The sequence below is a fragment of the Rattus norvegicus genome, chromosome X (assembly GCF_036323735.1).
Source record: "Rattus norvegicus strain BN/NHsdMcwi chromosome X, GRCr8, whole genome shotgun sequence".
NCBI classification, from domain to species: domain Eukaryota; kingdom Metazoa; phylum Chordata; class Mammalia; order Rodentia; family Muridae; genus Rattus; species Rattus norvegicus.
Window position 1 is genome coordinate 133,454,425 of NC_086039.1, and position 19,880 is coordinate 133,474,304.

General features: G+C 38.8%; 1 protein-coding gene across 7 annotated transcripts in view; it reads right to left on the reverse strand.

Moving 5' to 3' along the window:
- Positions 1-16,490, reverse strand: part of Enox2 (ecto-NOX disulfide-thiol exchanger 2) — a 322,102-nt gene extending 305,612 nt beyond the window's left edge. For 2 of the 7 annotated variants that reach the window (XM_017602398.3, XM_039100556.2), the window contains exons 1-2: positions 16,333-16,490; positions 14,989-15,048 (exon numbers count right to left, since the gene is read on the reverse strand). Coding sequence is in view for 3 of the 7 variants with exons in the window: in XM_008773547.4 (XP_008771769.2) it covers positions 19-40 (22 nt within the window). In the remaining 4 variants the exon portion in view is untranslated. Of the gene's footprint in view, positions 1-18; positions 14,963-14,988; positions 15,049-16,332 lie in introns of those variants that run through there. The other 5 variants (XM_039100555.2, XM_017602395.3, NM_001427048.1 and 2 more) reach the window with 4 other exon arrangements.
- Between the last annotated feature and the right edge of the window lie 3,390 nt (positions 16,491-19,880).

Consider the following 19,880-nt stretch of genomic DNA (forward strand, 5'->3'; position numbering starts at 1 on the left):
AAATAAAACATACTATACCTGTATACTGTACCAGGAACATTGTTACACTCTTCAGGGAACTGTTTCACGTTGTATCCTGCCGGGAGTTATTCTCTCCCGACCGTCTCTGTCCTCAAAAAGAAAAGCTAAAACAACCTAAGCCCCCACTACACACTATCCCTAACCCACCCCCCATGGAGGGGGGAGAAAATCACTGCTGCTACAATTCTGCTCAGATCCGATGCTTCTGTTAAGCTCAGCTCCAGCCGAGCAACTGAGCTCTAGCGCCGGAGCACGGGGAGGTGGATTCTGATGCCAGTAGCACTTCCATCCACTTCACTTACACAAAAGCAGGCAGTGGGAAATCCAGGAGCCTTGAAGACAAGGGCTGGAACTGCCTTTTATGAATTGCTATTACTGCATGTGTCACCATCCATCTCCAATGACGGACACTTATAGGCTGAATTGAGAGTGGAGGGGGTGGGGTGAGGGGAGGTTGGAGAGCAGGTGGAGAAGCAATTAGCAGTATGTTCATTGGAGAATTCGTTCAGGATTTCATACATCAGTGCCTAAAGAAACAGCGTGCAGTTGACAAATCACAACTTTACCATTTGCATGCCTTAAAAGAAATCTTAGCTCGCAGCTCCAAACAAAATAACACTTACCCACACTTCAGGGTATAGACAGTCACCCCTCTACTTTCTTTTCCCTCTGGCTACCCCTGTTCCTGACAGATCAACACTCTGAATGGATATTTGCTCCTTTTCACTAAAGAATTATATTTTAAAAGCTGACAGCACGGGAAGTATAAAGAAATTAAATTCTATTGAACATGGCATCTCTTAACAAAAACACAAGAGGCTAATTATTTTAAGCCAACTTTTCAACCTTACTCCCATTCTCCAGGTGCAGCATCCTCACCTATAATCAGACAACTTTTGTGCATCTGTTTAACACTGAAAACAATCTCTCTCCAAACAATTCATTTAAAACCAAGCTAAGAAAGCAAGGCTACTGCAGGACTCATATGCTAAGTGACCTTAATCAGAAAATGCTTTGCTTTTGTTCATCTGCTAAAGTGAAGCACACTTCTTCAGACTGATTTTTAAAATGATCTATGAATAGAAACAGCAAGGAAGGACTTTCTTATGAAGAAAATGACACACTTCAAGGAACATCTAGGGGCGGGTTTCAGGGAAAGTAGGGATTCCATTTCTACAGCTTTGTGATACAGACAAGAAACAAAACTGCTCTGAGCCTAAGCTTCCTTACTTATAAGTTGGAGATGCCAGTAGGGAGCCGGACTGCTTTACCTATCCTAAGAAGCTCAGGAGATAATAGTTAAGGCTCTTCTGTAAACTGGAAAGGGACAGACACCTGAGTAAAGTGATTAGTGCACTAGGACCCAACTCCTGCTTAAATGCTCAAGTGAAGCACCGCTCTCACACAGGTAGGCAGAAAGGACTAATATATTTTTTTTTAAAAAGCACTGTTCAATTCTTCCAATTTTAAAGTTAGGATCATTGTTTGTTCTTAGACGTCTCCAGAAAAGGATTTTGTAAAAAGAAATGTTGAAACTAACTATTGAAACATAAACGTCTCCTTTTGCTAAACCTTTCTATTTACCTGCCACATCCTCTATGCTCACTATGTAGGGAAAAGATTTAAGTTGGTTATGTCTAAATCCACAAGGTAAAAATCAAAAGTCATGCTTTCTAAGGCTACAAGTTGCCTTGATACTATATATACAGTGACCAGCTGGCTTATACTGGGACGCAATTTTAGCACATGAAGTCCTGGGGTGGCCACACCTGGGGTACTAAATGATCCAGGCAATGTTTGGGGACCTCTGGTTCAGCCAAATCCCACATGTCCTGATTTCCATCTGTATGGTGGTTACCCAAGTGTGTGTCTGTCCACATGAGACAAATGTGAAACGGCCAAAAAAAAAAAGCAGAAATATCAGATGTCAGCTCATCTTGGCCCCCTCCAGTGCCATCTGTGACTTCAAACAAGTGTTTAGGCAATCCTTGCAATAAGAAAGAAAACTTTCTAATTGTTCTCTCAAATACCATTGGCATTGCTAAAAAAAATACCATTGGCATTGCTAAAAATGCCAGTAAAATATTTATCTGAAATCTATTTTAAATCAACGGGGAAAGTAGATGATATGAAACACAAAGGGTTACCTGACTAGTAGCTTAAGACCAAAAGAGCCATTTAAGGGGAAAAGGGAAGGAGAGGCTAGAAAGATGAGAGAGGAAACAGGCCAGCAGGGGGAGAAAGGAGAAGAGAGAATAAGTGACTTCTCTTTCTAATCACACACTTGCCGTATCGTGGCAAATCTTTCCTGCTTCCCTTTGGAAGCACTGTGAGTGATACTTTTTATAACCAAAGCTGCAACCTCGCCTTCCAGCTGCTTATATGGATAAACAAGAGCTCACAACACTGGAGGTCCTAACGCCAGCGTTTGCTTTCTTCCACTGGCGTACAGAAAGCCTAAAATGTCAAGTACAGATCCCCAGAGGCCCAGCTACAACCCTCTATCACAAGCTCACCTTAGTATGGCTGGCTGCAAAGAAAGGTACCAGCCCAACTATGGATTCCACAAAAGGCGGTTGCTGAAGCTTTAAATTGGGCATGATAGGACTGAAATAATGGCTGTACTTTGGAATCAGGGTGTTCTATCTTTGGGCATTATAAAGAACTTATACAAATTCAAGTTTGAAATTCAAATCCCTCAAGTTCCTCAGAAGTGCCACACAAAGTAAAGGCAAAAGGACTAGAAAAATGATTTCTTTTGTCAGCACTATTCCTTCAGTCCAAATATAAGGGCCCTGTGTAAAAGACGACTGATAGACTATTCACAATGACAATAATGTGTGTTCCTGTGAGGTGGGGTGTGCAGCTCCTTCAACCCACATGAGCCAAAATGGAAAATCAAAGTATCCTGAGGAGACGAAATGCCAGTAACTACTGCAATGTTCATATTACCCTGACTTCAAATGTTAAAACCCAAGCATGAATGAGATCCTTGAGCTTCCCCTCAGCAGTCACTCCATATCGCAAGTCACTGGTCACATAAATTAGGTCATTAACCATCTGGGATTCCAGGTGTATTTGTCAAAAACAAAAGTCCCAATGGAAGATGTAACTGAATCAAGAATTTGAACCAAGCCATAAACTTCAACAGAAAGGAACAACATTAATTTGCTAAACCTTAAAATGAAAATTTAAGAATACAGTAAAGTAAGAAATAATGAACTAATTTGAACCATGACTAACCTTCAGGTTTTTGGAATCCATCACATTTGACAAACCCTCATAGAACATACAGTTCAAGTTTCTGTAAAGGGCATACTGTAAGCAGACTTAAAAGCTTAAAAGCTCTCAAAGGGGAAAAGAATCAGGAGAACAGACTCTTCTGTTTTATTCATTTTTATTTTTTTAGCAGTTTGACCTTGTTCAAGTCACTTCCATTCTCTTAGCCTTGTCTTGCTGGCTTTGAAACGGCCTGTGCTAGTATTGTCAATATCTAGTGTAGTGAAAAAATTAAATGACATCGCAACTTGGCCCCGAGAGCTAAGAAGCACAGATACTCATCACAAGTCTCTCTTGCTCTCATTCGTCTCTTATACATTACATCCCAACTGAAGTTTCCCCTGTCTACTCTCCTTCCAGTCCCCACTCATCTCTCCTCTAGCCACTCCTCCTCCAGTTTCCCTTCAGAAAAGAGCCAGCTGCCCAGGGATATCAACCAAACATGGCATATCAACTTTTGATAAGACTAGGCACAAACCCTCATAACAAAGTTGGAGGAGGCAACCCAGCAGGAAAAAAGGGTCCCAAGAGCAGGCAAAAGAGTCAGGTAAAAGACTCATCCTGTTGGGAGTCGCATAAGAACACCAAGCTATACAACTTGTCAATACTCCCTCAGTGCCTATCCTTACCACAACTAGCTGTCTTGTGAATTGATACCTCCTATTTTACATAGCTTATTTTGAAATAGGTTTTACATAAGAGTTGGTAGCTTGTCTTGTTAAGACTCAAAAGAAAAAGCACCTCAACAGTCCTTTTTTAAAAAGATATTTGCTCGAAAAAAATGTTTTAGGGACACTTTGTGTAGAGGAATTTTAATCCAGTAACATAGCTACTCTGGCAAGGGATCAGGTCCAAAAATGTTCTAGGCCTATGTGATCTGGCAGAAATTCAGTCACATTCTGGATTACAGTATAATCTGCTGGAATACAAACACTCCCTTAGTATACACCTTTAATCTTTTTTTTTGTTCTTTTTTTTTTTCGGAGCTGGGGACCGAACCCAGGGCCTTGCGCTTCCTAGGTAAGCGCTCTACCACTGAGCTAAATCCCCAGCCCCACACCTTTAATCTTAAACAGTGAAGGTAAAGTTAGTTTGTGAAAGAAAGCAGCGGTATTTGAAATGATATATAATCAATCCAACAGGGGCAGACACAGTGAGGAATCAGAGAAAGATTTGACAGAGATGTCAGGAAATGGAAGGCTAGAGTGATGTTAAGTTCAAACAATGCAGTGGAGTTCAGTTTGTGCAGTTTGTACAGTGCAGTTCAGCAGAGGCAGTTAAAGTCAGAGAATCAGAAGGAGCTAGAAGATTAAAACAAATTGCCAAAATTACTTTGAGACCAGAGAAATTCAGGGAGAAGGCAAGAGAAGCCAGTTTGTATCAGTTAGCACGGAGAGAAGTTTGAGCAAAAACAGTTGAGTTGAACCAGCCAGCCAGAGTTCAGAAAGAACTAGAAAGGGTGAGCTTATTCAGCAGTCAGCCTCTGAGACAATTACATTTAGTCAATAAAAGTTACATTTACAACTTTGTCATTTTCAAGTGAAAGTTATAGTTGAACAGTGTGATTCCCCCCAAAAAAATATGAAAGGAGGGGAGTAATCTAAAATATGGTGATCATCTAGTGTATACTAGACACGGCACAGTATTTCAAATAGTTGCATTAATCAGTCCACACAATACAATGTTGTTTAGGTATTATATACATTTCTAAGCAAGAAAATTGGCCACCTTATGTTAAATGAGAACTTAGTCAATCAACTACCATGAAAAGATTGAGATTTGAACTCAAGCAACCAGAATCCTTACTAAACCAACATCTTAATGATTAGGGCATACTTTCTAATTCAATCATACAACTGAAAATGCTTAATGAATAAATCACATGCTGAGCCACCAAGTAAAGGTAGAGTTCCTTGTATTTCTATTTGTCTTTTCTAACCTTTGTTTATTGTCTTTGTGTTCGCTCATGTGCACTTGTGTGCTTGCACATGGACATAAATATTACATACAGCACGTGTGGATCAAAGGGAGTGGTTCTCTCATTCTACTTTGTGAATTCCAGGGGTTTAATTCAGCTCATCAGGACTGGCAGAAAGTATCTTAACCCATTAAGCCACCTCTCTGGTCCCTGGTTGTGCTGTTGTGGTTATTTGTTAATTGATGTTTTAAAATGCCATCAGATGATCTAATGTAATACTTGAGACTGTTAGGTTCTCTAGGTGGACAGACTTGAGCTTCATGAATTCTAACTTGTGTTTTGTTTTGTTTTGTTTGTGGGGGTTGGGGTGTCTGGCGAATGGAGAAAGAAGTGTGTTGTCAGATTTTTGTAAAGTGTTACTGATGTGATAGCAGCTAGCACAATACTTGACACAAAATTACTGCTCAATCAAAGCAGATTAGAGTTCTCTTTGTAACTTAAGTGATATGGCAAAAGAGGAAATGTTATGAGGAAAACAGAAACCAGGGTTACAGAGCTCAGGTGCTCTAAAGGATATAGCACAGATAGCCCAACCACGGTGTCCAAAATTAAGGTGCATTGGTTAATAAAGGAGAACGAAATATTAATTGGTGGTATTTAACAAGGAGACTTACCATGTGCTATACCAAGCAACAATTTTGTCTAGTTTCCTAGAACCACTGCTTCTAAAGAGAGAGCTAAGAAAATAGAGGTACTGCAGGGAGTACTTAGTGAACTGTAGCATCCTTCTTCCCAGAATACTTCAAGTCCTGAATGACTACCTCCCATTCCACTGTGACCTTCTAATACACTCCTTTCCCCCTCCCTTCCTCTGTGTATTCTGACTTTTAGCATTTCTTCCCCATGACCTAACGCTGTCTCTGTTCAACAACATCAAGTGGTATTTATGGACTATGTGCCTGGCACTGCACTAGATAAAACAGGAGGACATTTCAAAATTAGTCAAAGAAATACATGTTCCATTGAAAAGCAGACCTACAACATCCAAGCAGATTAGAGTTTTGGCAGCATATAGCGAATGCAGGTATAATTGGAGGGTTTGATTGATTTCAGAGCACAAAAACATTTCTTTATGCAGCTAATGATATGAATACTGAAGTATTTAGAAAAATTGTAGTTATGGTAAAACTTAGTTTGAAAGGCATAAGAGGATGAATAGGTGGCAATGCAGGTAATAAAAAGAAATACAGGGACTGGCAAAATGGCTTAGCCGGTGAAGGCACTTGCCACCAAATCTCATGAACTGAGTCTGATCCACAAGTTGTCTTCTAACCTGCATGTATATGCTATGGTATACACACATACATACCAACTAACTGTCTGTCTGTCTGTCTGTCTGTCTGTCTCTCTCTCTCTCTCTCTCTCTCTCATACACACAAACATACACACACACACACACACACACACACACACACACACACACACAAAGACAGAGAGACAGACAGACCAAGAGACAAAATATAAATTCAGAAATTAAGTACAATAACATGATTATTATGAGAGGGCTCATAATATAGTTTTTTCAGCTTTTGTCTTACATTTGATATTTTTCATAATTAGAGGTTAAAGATAAAAAGTGTACCTGATTAAACTTCAAATTCCCAGAGGAAAATAGTCATACATTGTAAAAGCATAAGGCAATTAGGGCAAAATTGTAGTGAGAATTTTTGTTTCTTAGAAAAACACAGAAATATAAGAATGGGTTCTTGTGTTTATCCCAGATGTGGGATGTGGGTCTGCTTCAGATCGCCCACAGCAGCTAATGATGATTTGCCTTGTGTTCTAGCAGGAGTGTGATTTTGCCATCTGCAAAAAGTTCCTACAACTTGGTGACATCTCGAATTCTGGGGACTTTTCAGTGGATGCATAAATGCTTTGACACAGAAAAGTGGGGCATTGTTGCTTAATTGTGGTTTGTAAACTAGTAGTGTACAAACACAAAACAAGAAGAAATTAGATATGCTGATGGCAAAGATCAAACTTGCCCCTAATCAGTAGGAAGCAGTCTAACAATAATGTCACCAACCCCTTTCCCCTCTATCCTGTTTCCTCTTTATTTAGTGTTAGGGGGTTGAAATGGGAGAAGAGGAGTGGAGATGGGTGGAAGTAAGAAGAGCCCTAGCAGTAGCCAAACATCAGGCTACACAAAATTAGTGATTCTGAATGAATTTTTCCATATTTAAAAGTGCTTAAAAGACTAGAGAGATGGCTTTTGTCAGGGGCCATAGCTTTGGCCAAAACTAGGAGGCTCATTGGGGCTTTCTGCCTGCAGGACAATCTGAAAAATGTGAACTCCAAGTTAAAGGAGAGAGCCTGCCTCAGAGTAATACAGAGAGTAATACAAGACACCTGGAACCCTCCTCTGGCCTTCACATGCTCCCCAGTGTAAACACATATGTATGACACACACACAAATATACATACATAGTACAGAGTTACAAGGCAACTTTGTTGAGCAGTGATCCATTTCATTCGGTATCTCAGTTGTCATTTTAAAATTTTATTCATTCCTTTATTGGATGGTTGGTTGATTTGCTGGCCACCGAACTCACTATAGAACCCAGGATGGCCTTAAAGTCATAGTCATGACCATGCCTCAACCTCCCAAATGTCAAAATCACAGAAATATGCCACATGCTGTTACAGTTACCATTTTCAGTGAGGCCTATAGTGATAGATATTAAAAAGAATGGCAGATGGGTGGAAGAATAACAATCATCAACCAATAGAAAGACCGTGGCTGTACAGTTATGTTCAAGACACTATAGTAGATACTATTCTAAAACATTAGTCCTTGCCCACTGCAGGTTAACAATATAGATGAAGGAATGTCAAAGTGGTATCTGAAAACGGTAACTGCCTGGACCGTAGTTCTGTTAAGAGAGAAGTATAACTATTGGAAACAGGCTGGAGCTAAATTGCAGACAATGCCAGGCTACAAAATCTGGCCTTCCTCCTAAGGACAACAAGAAGCTATTTATGGCTTCTGAGTCAGAGAAAGAAAATTAACTAAAACTCATTAGCTAAATAGTACATTTAGGCAAATGTACCTTCAACATGCACTTGGCTTATATCTATATACTTCTGTCCCTTATATTTTTCACATTTGGACTTGGCCCATAGAAGTTTCCAGCATTGTGGACACTGGTCACTTTCCAGGCAGACACTTCCTTACACATTTCAGTCTATATCCCTTTCCCTCCTTGTGCCCTCAACTCGTCTGACCCAGCAAGCAGTAAATAAGATTCACATAATGTTTTTGAAATGAAGCTGTTGGGCTCTGAAACAGATTCCCTTTGTGGTAGTCAAACCCCAATTGCTGCAAAGATCACTGATTTGAGGTAGAAAACTTGAATAATCAACTAAGTAATATATGAAGAGGCACAGGAAGGTATGTCTTGTGTATATATAAGGCGACAATATTACTCTCTGTACCCTGAAAGAATTACACTTCTGCTGGAGAGTGGTAAATAATTGTGAGAACACCTCTTTAAAGTTGCTAAATTTCAAGTGGACTTTGTTTCTGTCTTTTTCCTATCCTCTAATCCAGTCATTTTACTCCCCTACTTAAAACTCTGTGCCTATGAGACAATGACCACACTTAGTCGCAATTTTATGAACTTAACACATTCCTCTTCTGAATCCCTCTGACACATTCCTTGTAGAATACATACAGCATCATACCTTTACTACAACTCTCCAAGTTTACCCGAATGCCTTTTCATGTGCTGGTCTTCCTGCTATGGCCCTTGCTAGCCACTTCTTTATTGACCTAGAATATAGGCAACTCCCATTCACTCCTTCAGATCCAGCGAAGTCAAAGCTTTGATCTACAGATTGCCTGGACCCAGCAGTAATTCTTTCCCTGTGTTCCTAGGAAGCCTTGTATATACCTCACTTTTTGAGCACCCTTATATATATTGAGTATAATTATTTCTTTAAGTTCTAGCTCCCCTGCTAGACTGGGAGCTCATTAAGATTATATATAATTCCATATTATATTTTCAGTGCTTAGCATGAGGTTCAGAGCTTTGTAAGTGATCAAATGTTTATCAAATGAATGACCTTGAATATCAGAAGTTCCTTGATTTCAAAATTCAGCACCTTTAAAAAACTAAATTTTTGGTTAGCAGAGAAAGAAGTAGGTATGACTGTGGCATTTTCATACATAAATATTACACTTTGTTCTTTCCTCCTTAGCTGTGTTCTCCACCCCCTTTCTGGCCAGTCCGCTTCCTGATATCCCCAAATAGTTCCCTTTCTGCTTTCACGACACATTCATTTCACTGTCCCCGGCATCACCCGCAAGATGAACATTAGAATACTACGTGGGCACTATATTTGTGAAGTGTGTCTGATGACGCAACTGAAGAAGAAACAGTAGGAGGATATATCAAGAGGTCTTCCTGTGGAACTGTTTCTATCCCAGGAAATTCTTCCTGGCAGTTGTTGTTGCTAAAAAGAGCAGCTGGAGCAGATGAGAAGGGGCCTTACCAGGGAGTTCTCCATCTTTGTTTTTCACAGTATGCCACGGAAGCAAAACTGTTTATATAATATTCTCCATATAATGCTTCAGTTCCTCTGAATTACAGCCAAACTTTCATTTGTGATCTGCCTACAGATGCCTTTCGACAAGCCCTGTTAATGGATAGTCATTGAATGCTCTCCAATTTCTATTCTCACCTATCATTATTGTGCCAAGAACACTATTTTTAAGAGACCAGTAAACAAAACTTCACAAAGAGAAGGTAAACAGAGCTTTAAAAAAATCTTTGTTCATCAGACATCACCAGTGCACTTCACTGTGTCTCCATTTTACAATGTTATCAGTAAAGTTTAAAGAAGGAAAATTAAGGCCAGCTCAACATTAAACCTTGTAGGCAAGAAATAGAAAAACAAACTAAGCGGAAGATTATACATCTTCGAGTGTCTGATCAGTTGACTTCTAGTCAACATTGGGGCTGTTTCTTAAAAGTTGGTACACAGAAATGATCCTTTTTCTTTAGACTAAACTGAAGTGCTTTGCTGAACTTAAAAGAGAAAAACAACTGAGTCTGTTTTGATCTTCAAAAATGTCAAACTGGTAAACACTTCACTTTTTTTGTACATATAAATCTAAGGGCCAAGTCTCGCTTGAGGAAGATTTAAGAGACATAAAATTTGTCTGAGGTGTCTGCCAAATCTCTGCAGCAGAGACAGAAGCCCTGGAAAAGCTGACACAATCATAATTCTCACATCACTGGCAAGCTTGTGTAGGGCTAGAGCTGCAGAACCCCAGCCTTTCTTAGGTAATACTGTTTACAAACACACAAGTGTTTCATTTGCTTATCAGCTCTCTGGTAGCTTACTTCTGCCTAGTTATCCCACAGAGGGAAAAAGGGGAAAAGAAAAATGAACCCCCTCTGGCACACCCCAATGTTCAGCTGGGTAAATGTATACTTAGAAGATGGACTTGCTTGTTAAATGTTCTCTTTCTTTCCCTAACTCTTGAAGTTCGTTCACTAATATCTCTGTCTCTGTGTGTCTGTCTCTTTAAGTTCTCTCTCTCTCTCTCTCTCTCTCTCTCTCTCTCTCTCTCTCTCTCTCTCTCACACACACACACACACCCACACACACACACCACACACACACACCACACACACAAACTCCAAGACATCAAAATGAGTATTTATGAGTATGTGGTGTAGAGCCTGGAACAGTAATTCCATATAATAAGCCTGCAATAATTCACGGAATAATTTGAAACCTTAACTGTAATTTTGATGTTGAACTGGAGAATTACAGATTCTTTTTTATTAGTATATAGGCATGTTAATTGTAAAACTAATGGGCTTAAAAGGGATATCATAGTCGATGCAAAGAAATATTATTTCATTTCCAGATGATTTATGCCCATAACTTCTGTCCTCTAAAGATCATCTAGTTTTGCACAATGGTTATTATTCTGTAAGGAAAATGAAGGATAAATCAGGCTGCAGGATACTAAGTGACTATATGACAACAAATATACTTTTGTAGAGAAAAATTTGATACCTGACATTCATGTAATTGTATGTCATTATAGTAATCCCCATATATATGTCTAAGATCACTTAACACAAGAATACAGTGCATGCATGGGCTATATTCTACAAATAGGATTAACTGTATAATCCAACCAACATCTTCCCCGGGGATACACTACGAAAAATGCATTCACATGGCATTAAAAAAGAAATTAACCAATGACATTGGCCCCATGGCATGCACTCCTTCTTGTATACTCAATTTTATCCTGATTTTCTCTAGCTTTCTATTAGCACCCCTGTTCCCAAAGACAGACTTCCAAATCAGAGAGAAATGCAGAGAAATTGGAGCTGGTCCACTTCCCTTGCCTGAAGTATTGTGTAAGGAAAGGCTTCTGTACATTACATGATGCAAAGCAGTACATGTTAAAACCACATCAGTTTTGGACTGTTCTTGCTATGCTATGATCACATATAACTTGCCGGAGGGAATGACAAAGACAGGTGATTGCAGGAAAATGCAAAACACTAAGTCACCGCAGGGGGTTGATGGTTCTTCTTAACAAAGTTCCTTATTATAACTTTGCTTCTATCATTTATTTAAATTAATCTACCCTGTCTGTAAAATAGTAATATGTTTTTTTCTGAAACAGGGTTTTGCTGTGTAGCTCCAGCTGGTCTGGGACTTACTATATAGATTAGGCTGTCCTCAAACTCACATAATTTTGTCTCTGCCAGCCAACTTAATATAGTAATAACTATTGGATGTATTTAATACGCTGTTCTGAGGATAGAATACCAGTAGTTTGTGTGTTCTATATAATCTACATCAACATTTAGTCAACTACAAACATTTCACATCTTCCTGACAGTAGCCTACAATCCCAAGAAAAAAATAAGTTATATGAAGTAAAATTGATGCTACTGGAGGTGATTTGCAAAGCTTTCATCAGCCAGCTAAAAAACTGTAGATATTATCCCAAGGATGGTGGGCAGCCTTTGAACTATTTATATAGTTCTGAGGCTGAATAGCATCAGATTTGTGATTTATAAAATATCTTTTATATGTAAAACAGATGGGAAGAAAGTTGGTCTAGAGCTAGTAGAAATCCAGTATTACAAAAATTATTTCAAAATAATAAATGTTTCTTTGTAAAATTAGGATAATAAATACATATAAGAGATACAAGTATAAGTCATATGTAATCTTATCATTTGTGGCAAACCCCTATTTGTATATATTTAATAGTACAGCAATTTTTCTGTGTGTACATACAAAGACTTATGTATGTGCCATGTGTAAGTTAAGTACACCTTTAAGTTGGCATATGTTATACTCCACTGGGAGTTGTATGGCCTGAAAAAGAAAACAAAAATGTCTAAAAAATTTAAAAGTCAAAGTATGAGAGTTTTAACTGCTAGGTTCAGTAAAAGGAACAAGTGCAGAAAACTGCTGTACCTGTCAATTTACATTTTCCATACTTTTTAATTTCCTGCATTACCAAGGTCCACAGTTGGATTCATGGAGATGTTTGTTACATTTTTGTCACACAATAATCACTTCTTAGATGTCTAATATTCCAGGTGCTCTTTCTAAGTGTATGGAGAGGAACAAGATGTGGTCCCTGCCCTCAGGAGCTTACAACCTACTGAGACAGAAAGATCCACAGAACGAACACTACAGTATGATCTGCTCCAGAAGAGAGGTAGGCAGTATAGGTCCCTCAGAGGGAGATCATGAACCTTGCATTGTGTGTCTATTCATACATATGTGGATTGTTTAATGGGAAGGCTACACAGAGATGGTCATATTTCAATTGAATTTTGAAGGGTCTCAGTAACACTCAGTGAAGCAAGAGGGGTGCTTTTGTATAATCCAAATCCACTCTCCTGAAGAGTGACCATTCCCCTGACTGTTACCTTAATGTATGAAATAGCATGCTCTGGCAATATTACGCCCAACATAAAAGATAAAGGACAAGCAAGTAGCAACACTAATAGGATAATATTTACATGTACAATTCCTACTAATTCTAGCTAATAAGTGTAAGTATCTCTTAAGTCTGTTTCCTCCTCTCCCAGTCACTACTTATCTCTCCGAAGGAAAACACTCTCCTCGTACACTGATCAAGCCTCCCTCCAGTGAAAGTGTGCTAGTGATTCTCCTTTGCTAAAAATGTCAAGTTATTTTCTATTGCCTACTAGATTTCTTACATCTAATTATATGAGGTTATAACTTGGTGATATAGAATATATTCATACTCTTACTTACTTACTATTTGTCCTTAGATCAACTCAAGACTAATATAGTTTCTACTTTATTAAATCAAGTCCTATGTTACCTTAGGTTTGATGAACTAATCCAGATTTTTTTTATCAGAAACATTCAAATATGCAACGAATGAAACTTGGAAGTGTGTGCGGAAGCACAAAATGACTACCACTGGTCCATGCCCCCCATTTTGAGAGCCAATGGGCCTGGGGGAACACATTCATATTTCATAGCATTACAGCTGATTCTTCAAAAAATCACCCTCAAAGTGCTGTAGCATACTTTGGTTGAACCTTCCTTATCCTAGACCATCTGTACCAAGCTGTGACAAACTGATCATATTGAAAAAAACTTATTCTACTCTTATATAGACACATGTCTTTCACACAGTGATTCCCTTATCTCCCAAGGACTGCCGTCTACCCTTCTTTGCCTGGCAAACTCTTTACCTTTCAAGGCCTCGATGTCATGTCACCTCCTTACCAAAGACATCTCCAAAACCCTCTCCTCTGATTAGCCACTCTTTCCTCTACCATGACACAAAGCTTTGTACCTGTTTCTGTTATCCTACAATTTTCCACTGTATGGATCACCTAGCTCTCCTAAACCCAGTGACCGTTCAGGTCGTGTATTTGATTGCATCTTCTTACATTTTGTGTGTGCTCAGGTCCCAGAGGGTATCTAGTAAGCTGGGTCCCTTTCAAAGAACAGAAATGAAATAAATTCCAAAGAAATGTCTAGATCCAAATGGTTCAAAGGTAGGACATAGTTTCTGTATGGAATCATCTAATTAAGAAAAAGATACATTGGATATAATTTTGGCAGACATAATCAACTATGGCTATAATAGTTAAGCTAATTTGGTATTGGCAACTACTTTATAGCAGACACACTCTGATACAAAAATCCAAAGGACTCATTTGGGTTTCTTCCAGGATAAACAATTGTACCTTAAAGCAATCCTTTCCTTGCCACAGTTGGAAAATCAAGAACAAAAATGTACATCAGAACTAGGAAACCATGCGGGAAAGAGCATGGGTTTTCAAGTCAGAAGTCTGTACACTAAAACTCCACCTCGATGACCTCCAATCTATTTGTCCTCAAATATTTGCTTAAAATATCCATTTTAGTTTCTTCTTCTAGAGAAATAATGGAAATGATAGTACATAGGAGACTCTCAGACAATGTAGCAAAGTGTTTATGATACTTGGGACATTATGTGGGCTCAATAAGTAGGAGTCATTATTGTCATCTAATCAGATGATTACAATTCAGGTATCTGCTACAGGAGGACAGCAAACTCATTTCTCAAGAAAATATGTTTGTGGCGATTTTGCCTTCTAATTGAAGAATACACGTTGTGGCAAAGATTAGCCACAAACAAAACATCTACAAGACAAAAGTTTCTCCTTATATTTAAATTAAACTCACACCTGGAACACACCACCACACTTCTTTGTGTTCTCCAAGAATTGATCTCAAATCAGGTTCCCCTAGGATGAAAAGGAAAATCACCCAGTCTTAATTTTTTTGTCTTTAATTTTATTCAATACAGAATAAAATCCAAACTTTGTATCTTCTTCAACCTGTCATGTTACTATGATCTCCCAATATTATCCTAGTATTATCTCCCAATATAGTCCTCCCTTATATAACCACAGGCACCTCTGTCATACACTCCTCCCTTTTCTACCCACTACTTCTTAATCTCCAAGTCCTGCATCATCAGGAAGCATTTTCTTCCTCTGTTGCTCCTTTTGAATCTCCTTTATTCAACTGAAGCCCAAATTAAAGGTATCAACAAAGCACACCAGACTACTTTTCTGAACTCTTGTTCTAAGGGAAGAGGAAGTTTCAGCACACATTTGTAATACACAATAATTAATGCATTGTGTTTCCCACTCTATACTGTGTTTCTTAGATGGTGTGCCCACTGCGTGTCTATCAATATTGGTGTTGGACTTTGCTGGAAGCTCTTAAAATGTTTCAGGTGTTTAAATGGTCCAATTTGCCTTCTATTCCCACCAGAACACTGTCCTGAACCTTACTTATGTATTTCTCAAAAGTAAGATTCCTTTTTTCTGTTTCCTATCCCTTCTGGAAATTGAAGAACACCTTTTCCACTCCAATGACTAGTTGAAAAAGGACAGTAAAGAGAAATGAGTCGATTTAAAAGAAAGAAAATAGAAAGAAGGAAAGAAAGGAGAGAGGGAGGGAGGAAGGAAGGAAGGAAAGGAACTTCATTATCAGGAAGCAGAAATGGAAAGTGACAGAAAATCAAGCCCTAGGTACAGCAAGGAATTTCCACTCACCCAGAGGGAACAGGGGTGCAGGGTGGGGTGGGCTGGGGTGTGTTTCTATGTATGTGTACTTGCAGTGGTAGGTGCTCAGACCTGAACAACAAATTGAGGAGAGAGAGAGAGAGAGGAAAAAACAGAGCACCCAACTCCTGAATGAAAGAGAATCCAGATGCCACTTACTGGAGATTCTCTCATTCTGTGAAGGAGCACATGCTGGGGGGGGGGGTGTCGGGTGGGGGGACGAGTGGTGATCGGAAATAAAACAAAAGAGTTGGGAGGGTGGCGTGCTTGTGCTCTGGATGCTCAGGCAACTGGTGCCCACTCCCTAACTCCCAGTCACAACACCCCCACCCCTGAAGAAGAGGGCTGGGCGGAGTTAGGCGCCAAAGACGGTGGCCCCGGAAGCACCCTCCTCCCTAGACCCTCTCGGTCCCACAGTCCCCAGCCACTGCCACTCGGGCTTTCTGCCTCGCTGACCTCCAGCTCCCCGGCTACCGAAGCGCTACTCCTTAAACAGCCGCGGAAAATCGGGCCGGCTCGGAAGTTCCTGGACCCGGAGTGCCCTCAGAGTGCTGCGTGCCCCACAACTGTCTTCCCAACTGTGCACATTCTATTAGATGGCCTAGGCCAGGCAATGGGGCCCAATAGCTGGACTCTAATCTACAGGGTGACTATTGAGGCCTCGCCCATTGGCTACAGCGTTAGGAAAATGCGGAGGCCTAAGAGTGTGTCCTCATGGGAAATGTAGTTTGAAGTCACTGGAGACTTTTCTTCCTCCGAACTATCCAATATTTGCTCTGGTTGAGTTACTCAAGGGACGCTAGAGGATTCTGGGAGATGAAGTCAGAATACTTTCTTCTAGATACCCACAATTCCTCTCACACCAAGCTTCCGAAAAATTCCCCGAGTTCAAAAACCGGAGAGTATTATGGGTATTGTAGTTTAGTGTGCAAGGCTCCTCAAACAAGTTTAGGATAAAGAGCTTGCAGAGGCAGATTAATGTTCTAGACTCTTGAATACTATAAAAATATTTATGTTTTGAGAAAGCACGTTTACACTGACATAATTTGACATTTTCACTTGAAGTCTGAGTACGGTTAATTTTTTTTTTCTAGGCAGAATGTTGCTATCTAGCGCAGAACTGCCATTAAGTTAAGAATCCTACTGCCTAAATCTCTTAAGATACATAATTAAACACATGTGCTATCAACACACACACACACACACACACACACACACACACACACACACACACACACACAATTTCTGTTCTGTTAAGATTAAAATTTTAATTAAAAACGTACCTTTGCCCTTTATAAGAGTCATTAGAAAACTAGATACTTCTAATTAGGAATCAGATTTTTCCTTAGAACTTGTCATACTTAAATGTAGAAATGTGATGTAGGAGATCCCAAAAGAAACCTATCTATTAAATAAATAGGCAGTGAAGCTGTATTCTTGCAATGAAGATCAATGGGGCTGTGCCATATTCTGGTATAATGATATAGCTCATAACAGACAAACAATGCAACTGCAATAGAAAGTAACTTTATATATCTTTAAGAAAACAACTTTTAAGTAAAACTATGTGAAAAGAGACCAGTAAATAAATGGACGGATAAACACTGATAAACCTAACTTCATAAAAGACACATTAGATCTAAAAGCACATACTAATACCAACACATCTAAAGTGAGTGACTTCAATACCCCACTCCAACCAGTAGGCAGGTCATCTGGATGAAAATTAAACAGAGACATTCTGGAGCTTACACAACATCAAAAATCAAATAGTCTAAACAGACATCTACAGAAAATTACATTCAGACACTAAAGAGTGCATATTCTTCTCATCGGTCCATGGAAATTTCTCCAAAATTAGCCTATTAGAACACAAATCAAGGCTGAAAAAAAAAAACAAAGAAAAGAATGATTTTCTTGAACCACAGTGGAATAAAGCTGGATATCAACAGCAATAAAAAAACTATAGGAAATACACAAACACAAAGAAACAAAACACATTGGTGGATGATAATTGGGTCAAAAAGCTCAAGAAGAAAATTCTTAGAATTGATAGAAAATGAAAACACAGCACATCAAAATAAATAGCACACAATGAAGCCTGGGCTAAGGGGAAGGGTTATAGCACTAAATGCCTACATTCAAAGCAAGAGAAAACTGAGAGCTAGGTGTGGTGGTGCCCATCTTTCCTGGTGCTAAGGATGTTGAGGCAGGCAAGGCTCTATGAATTCAAGGTTTGACCGGTTTACATAATGAGTTCTAAGCCAGCCAAGGATACATAGTGAGACCATGTTTCAAAACAAACAAACAAAACTTGATGGATTGTAAATTAATCAAAAGAGAGAAGAAAGACGATCCAAATTAACAAAATTAGAGATGAAAGGGAAGACATTACAGCAGACAGTGAAGAAATTCAGAGAATCATTACAAGTTCATATTACACTAAAAGTAAAAATCTAAAAGAAGTGGATAAACTTCTAGATACCCATGACTTACCAAACTTGAGCTAAGATGAAGTAATATAAAAAGACACACAGCAACCAATGAGATATAAGCAGGAGTAATAACTCTCCCAGCTAAAAAATTCCTAAGACCAGATGGACCCAGCATATAATACTCCTGTCCATTGAAGAAGAACTAATATCCATACTCCTACCATCATTCCATAAAATAGGAAAGAAAGAATGTTTTCAATTTTTTTTATAAAATCAGTATTACCCTTATACTAAAAATGGATAAATAAACCCAGACCAATATCCCTGTTGAACATAGTTGAAAATACTCAGTAAAATACTTAGATAGCTGCCCAGCAAAATATTGTACAGGAGTACAATCAGGTATGTGCTCAGTGATCCATTGTTTATATCTCATTTGTATCTTTATATTGCTTACATCGTCTTAGCTCAAGTTTGGTAAGTCATATGAATCTAGAAGTTTATTCATTATTTTAGATTTTTCTTTTTAGGGGAATATGAATTTATAAAATTCAAGAACACATCAAAAGGTTCATCCTCTACCACCCAGCTGGCCTCATCCCAGTGATACAGAGATGTTTTAACATATGTGAATCAGTAAATGTAACCCATGACCTAAGTAGACTCATAGGTAGTAACCACATAATTTTCTGATTAGATACAGAAAAGGCTTCTGATAAAATCCAACATCCCTTCATGATAAAATTCTTGGTGTACCAACCACAGTCAACACTACGCTAAACAGAGAAAAAGCTCAAATTATTTCCACAAAAATTATGTAACAGACAAGGATGTCAACTTTTCTCCTCTCCATTCATATAGTGCTTGAAGTCTTAGATAAAGCAGTAAGACAAAAGAGGGGTATAAAAGGGATACAAACAAGACAATATATTAATTAGGGTTTTATAAAGGAACAAGAACAACGGGTATATGTGTATGTATATGTTGGTGAGTGTATGTGTGTATATGTGTGTGTGTAGTGTGTGTATATATATACATACATACTTGTATGTTTTATTGTATATATGGATATATGCGTATACTACTTACCTTGAGTATGTATATGTATAGATTTCCTGCATGGCTTATTAAAGCGTATGTAGAAACCCTATACGCTGATTCATACTGTTAGGATACTTTTTGACACACTATTCTATAGTAAGGCAAATCTATGAAGTGGTGGCCCATTTCTGAAATATTGGTAAATAATGCTGTATGGATTCAGAGAGTAGTTAAAGGAAAACTTTTGCACTCTCTACAGAGACAGTGTAGACCTCATCAGGTTACAGTTAGATTCAGGTTTACATGTGAATGTTTAACTTAAAACTTGTATCAGGGTAAGTTGGTCTGTAGCTATAGTTACAGGCCATTGTGGATACATGGTAGTGGGCCATCAAGCAAATGTTACTAATGAACAGAGTTATAGTTTTAGCCAATGGACCAATATGAAGCTTTGATCAGTGTAAAAATTCATACTGAGGTGGACAGTAATCCAGAATGGACTGGATTATACATCACTGGAAGCACAAT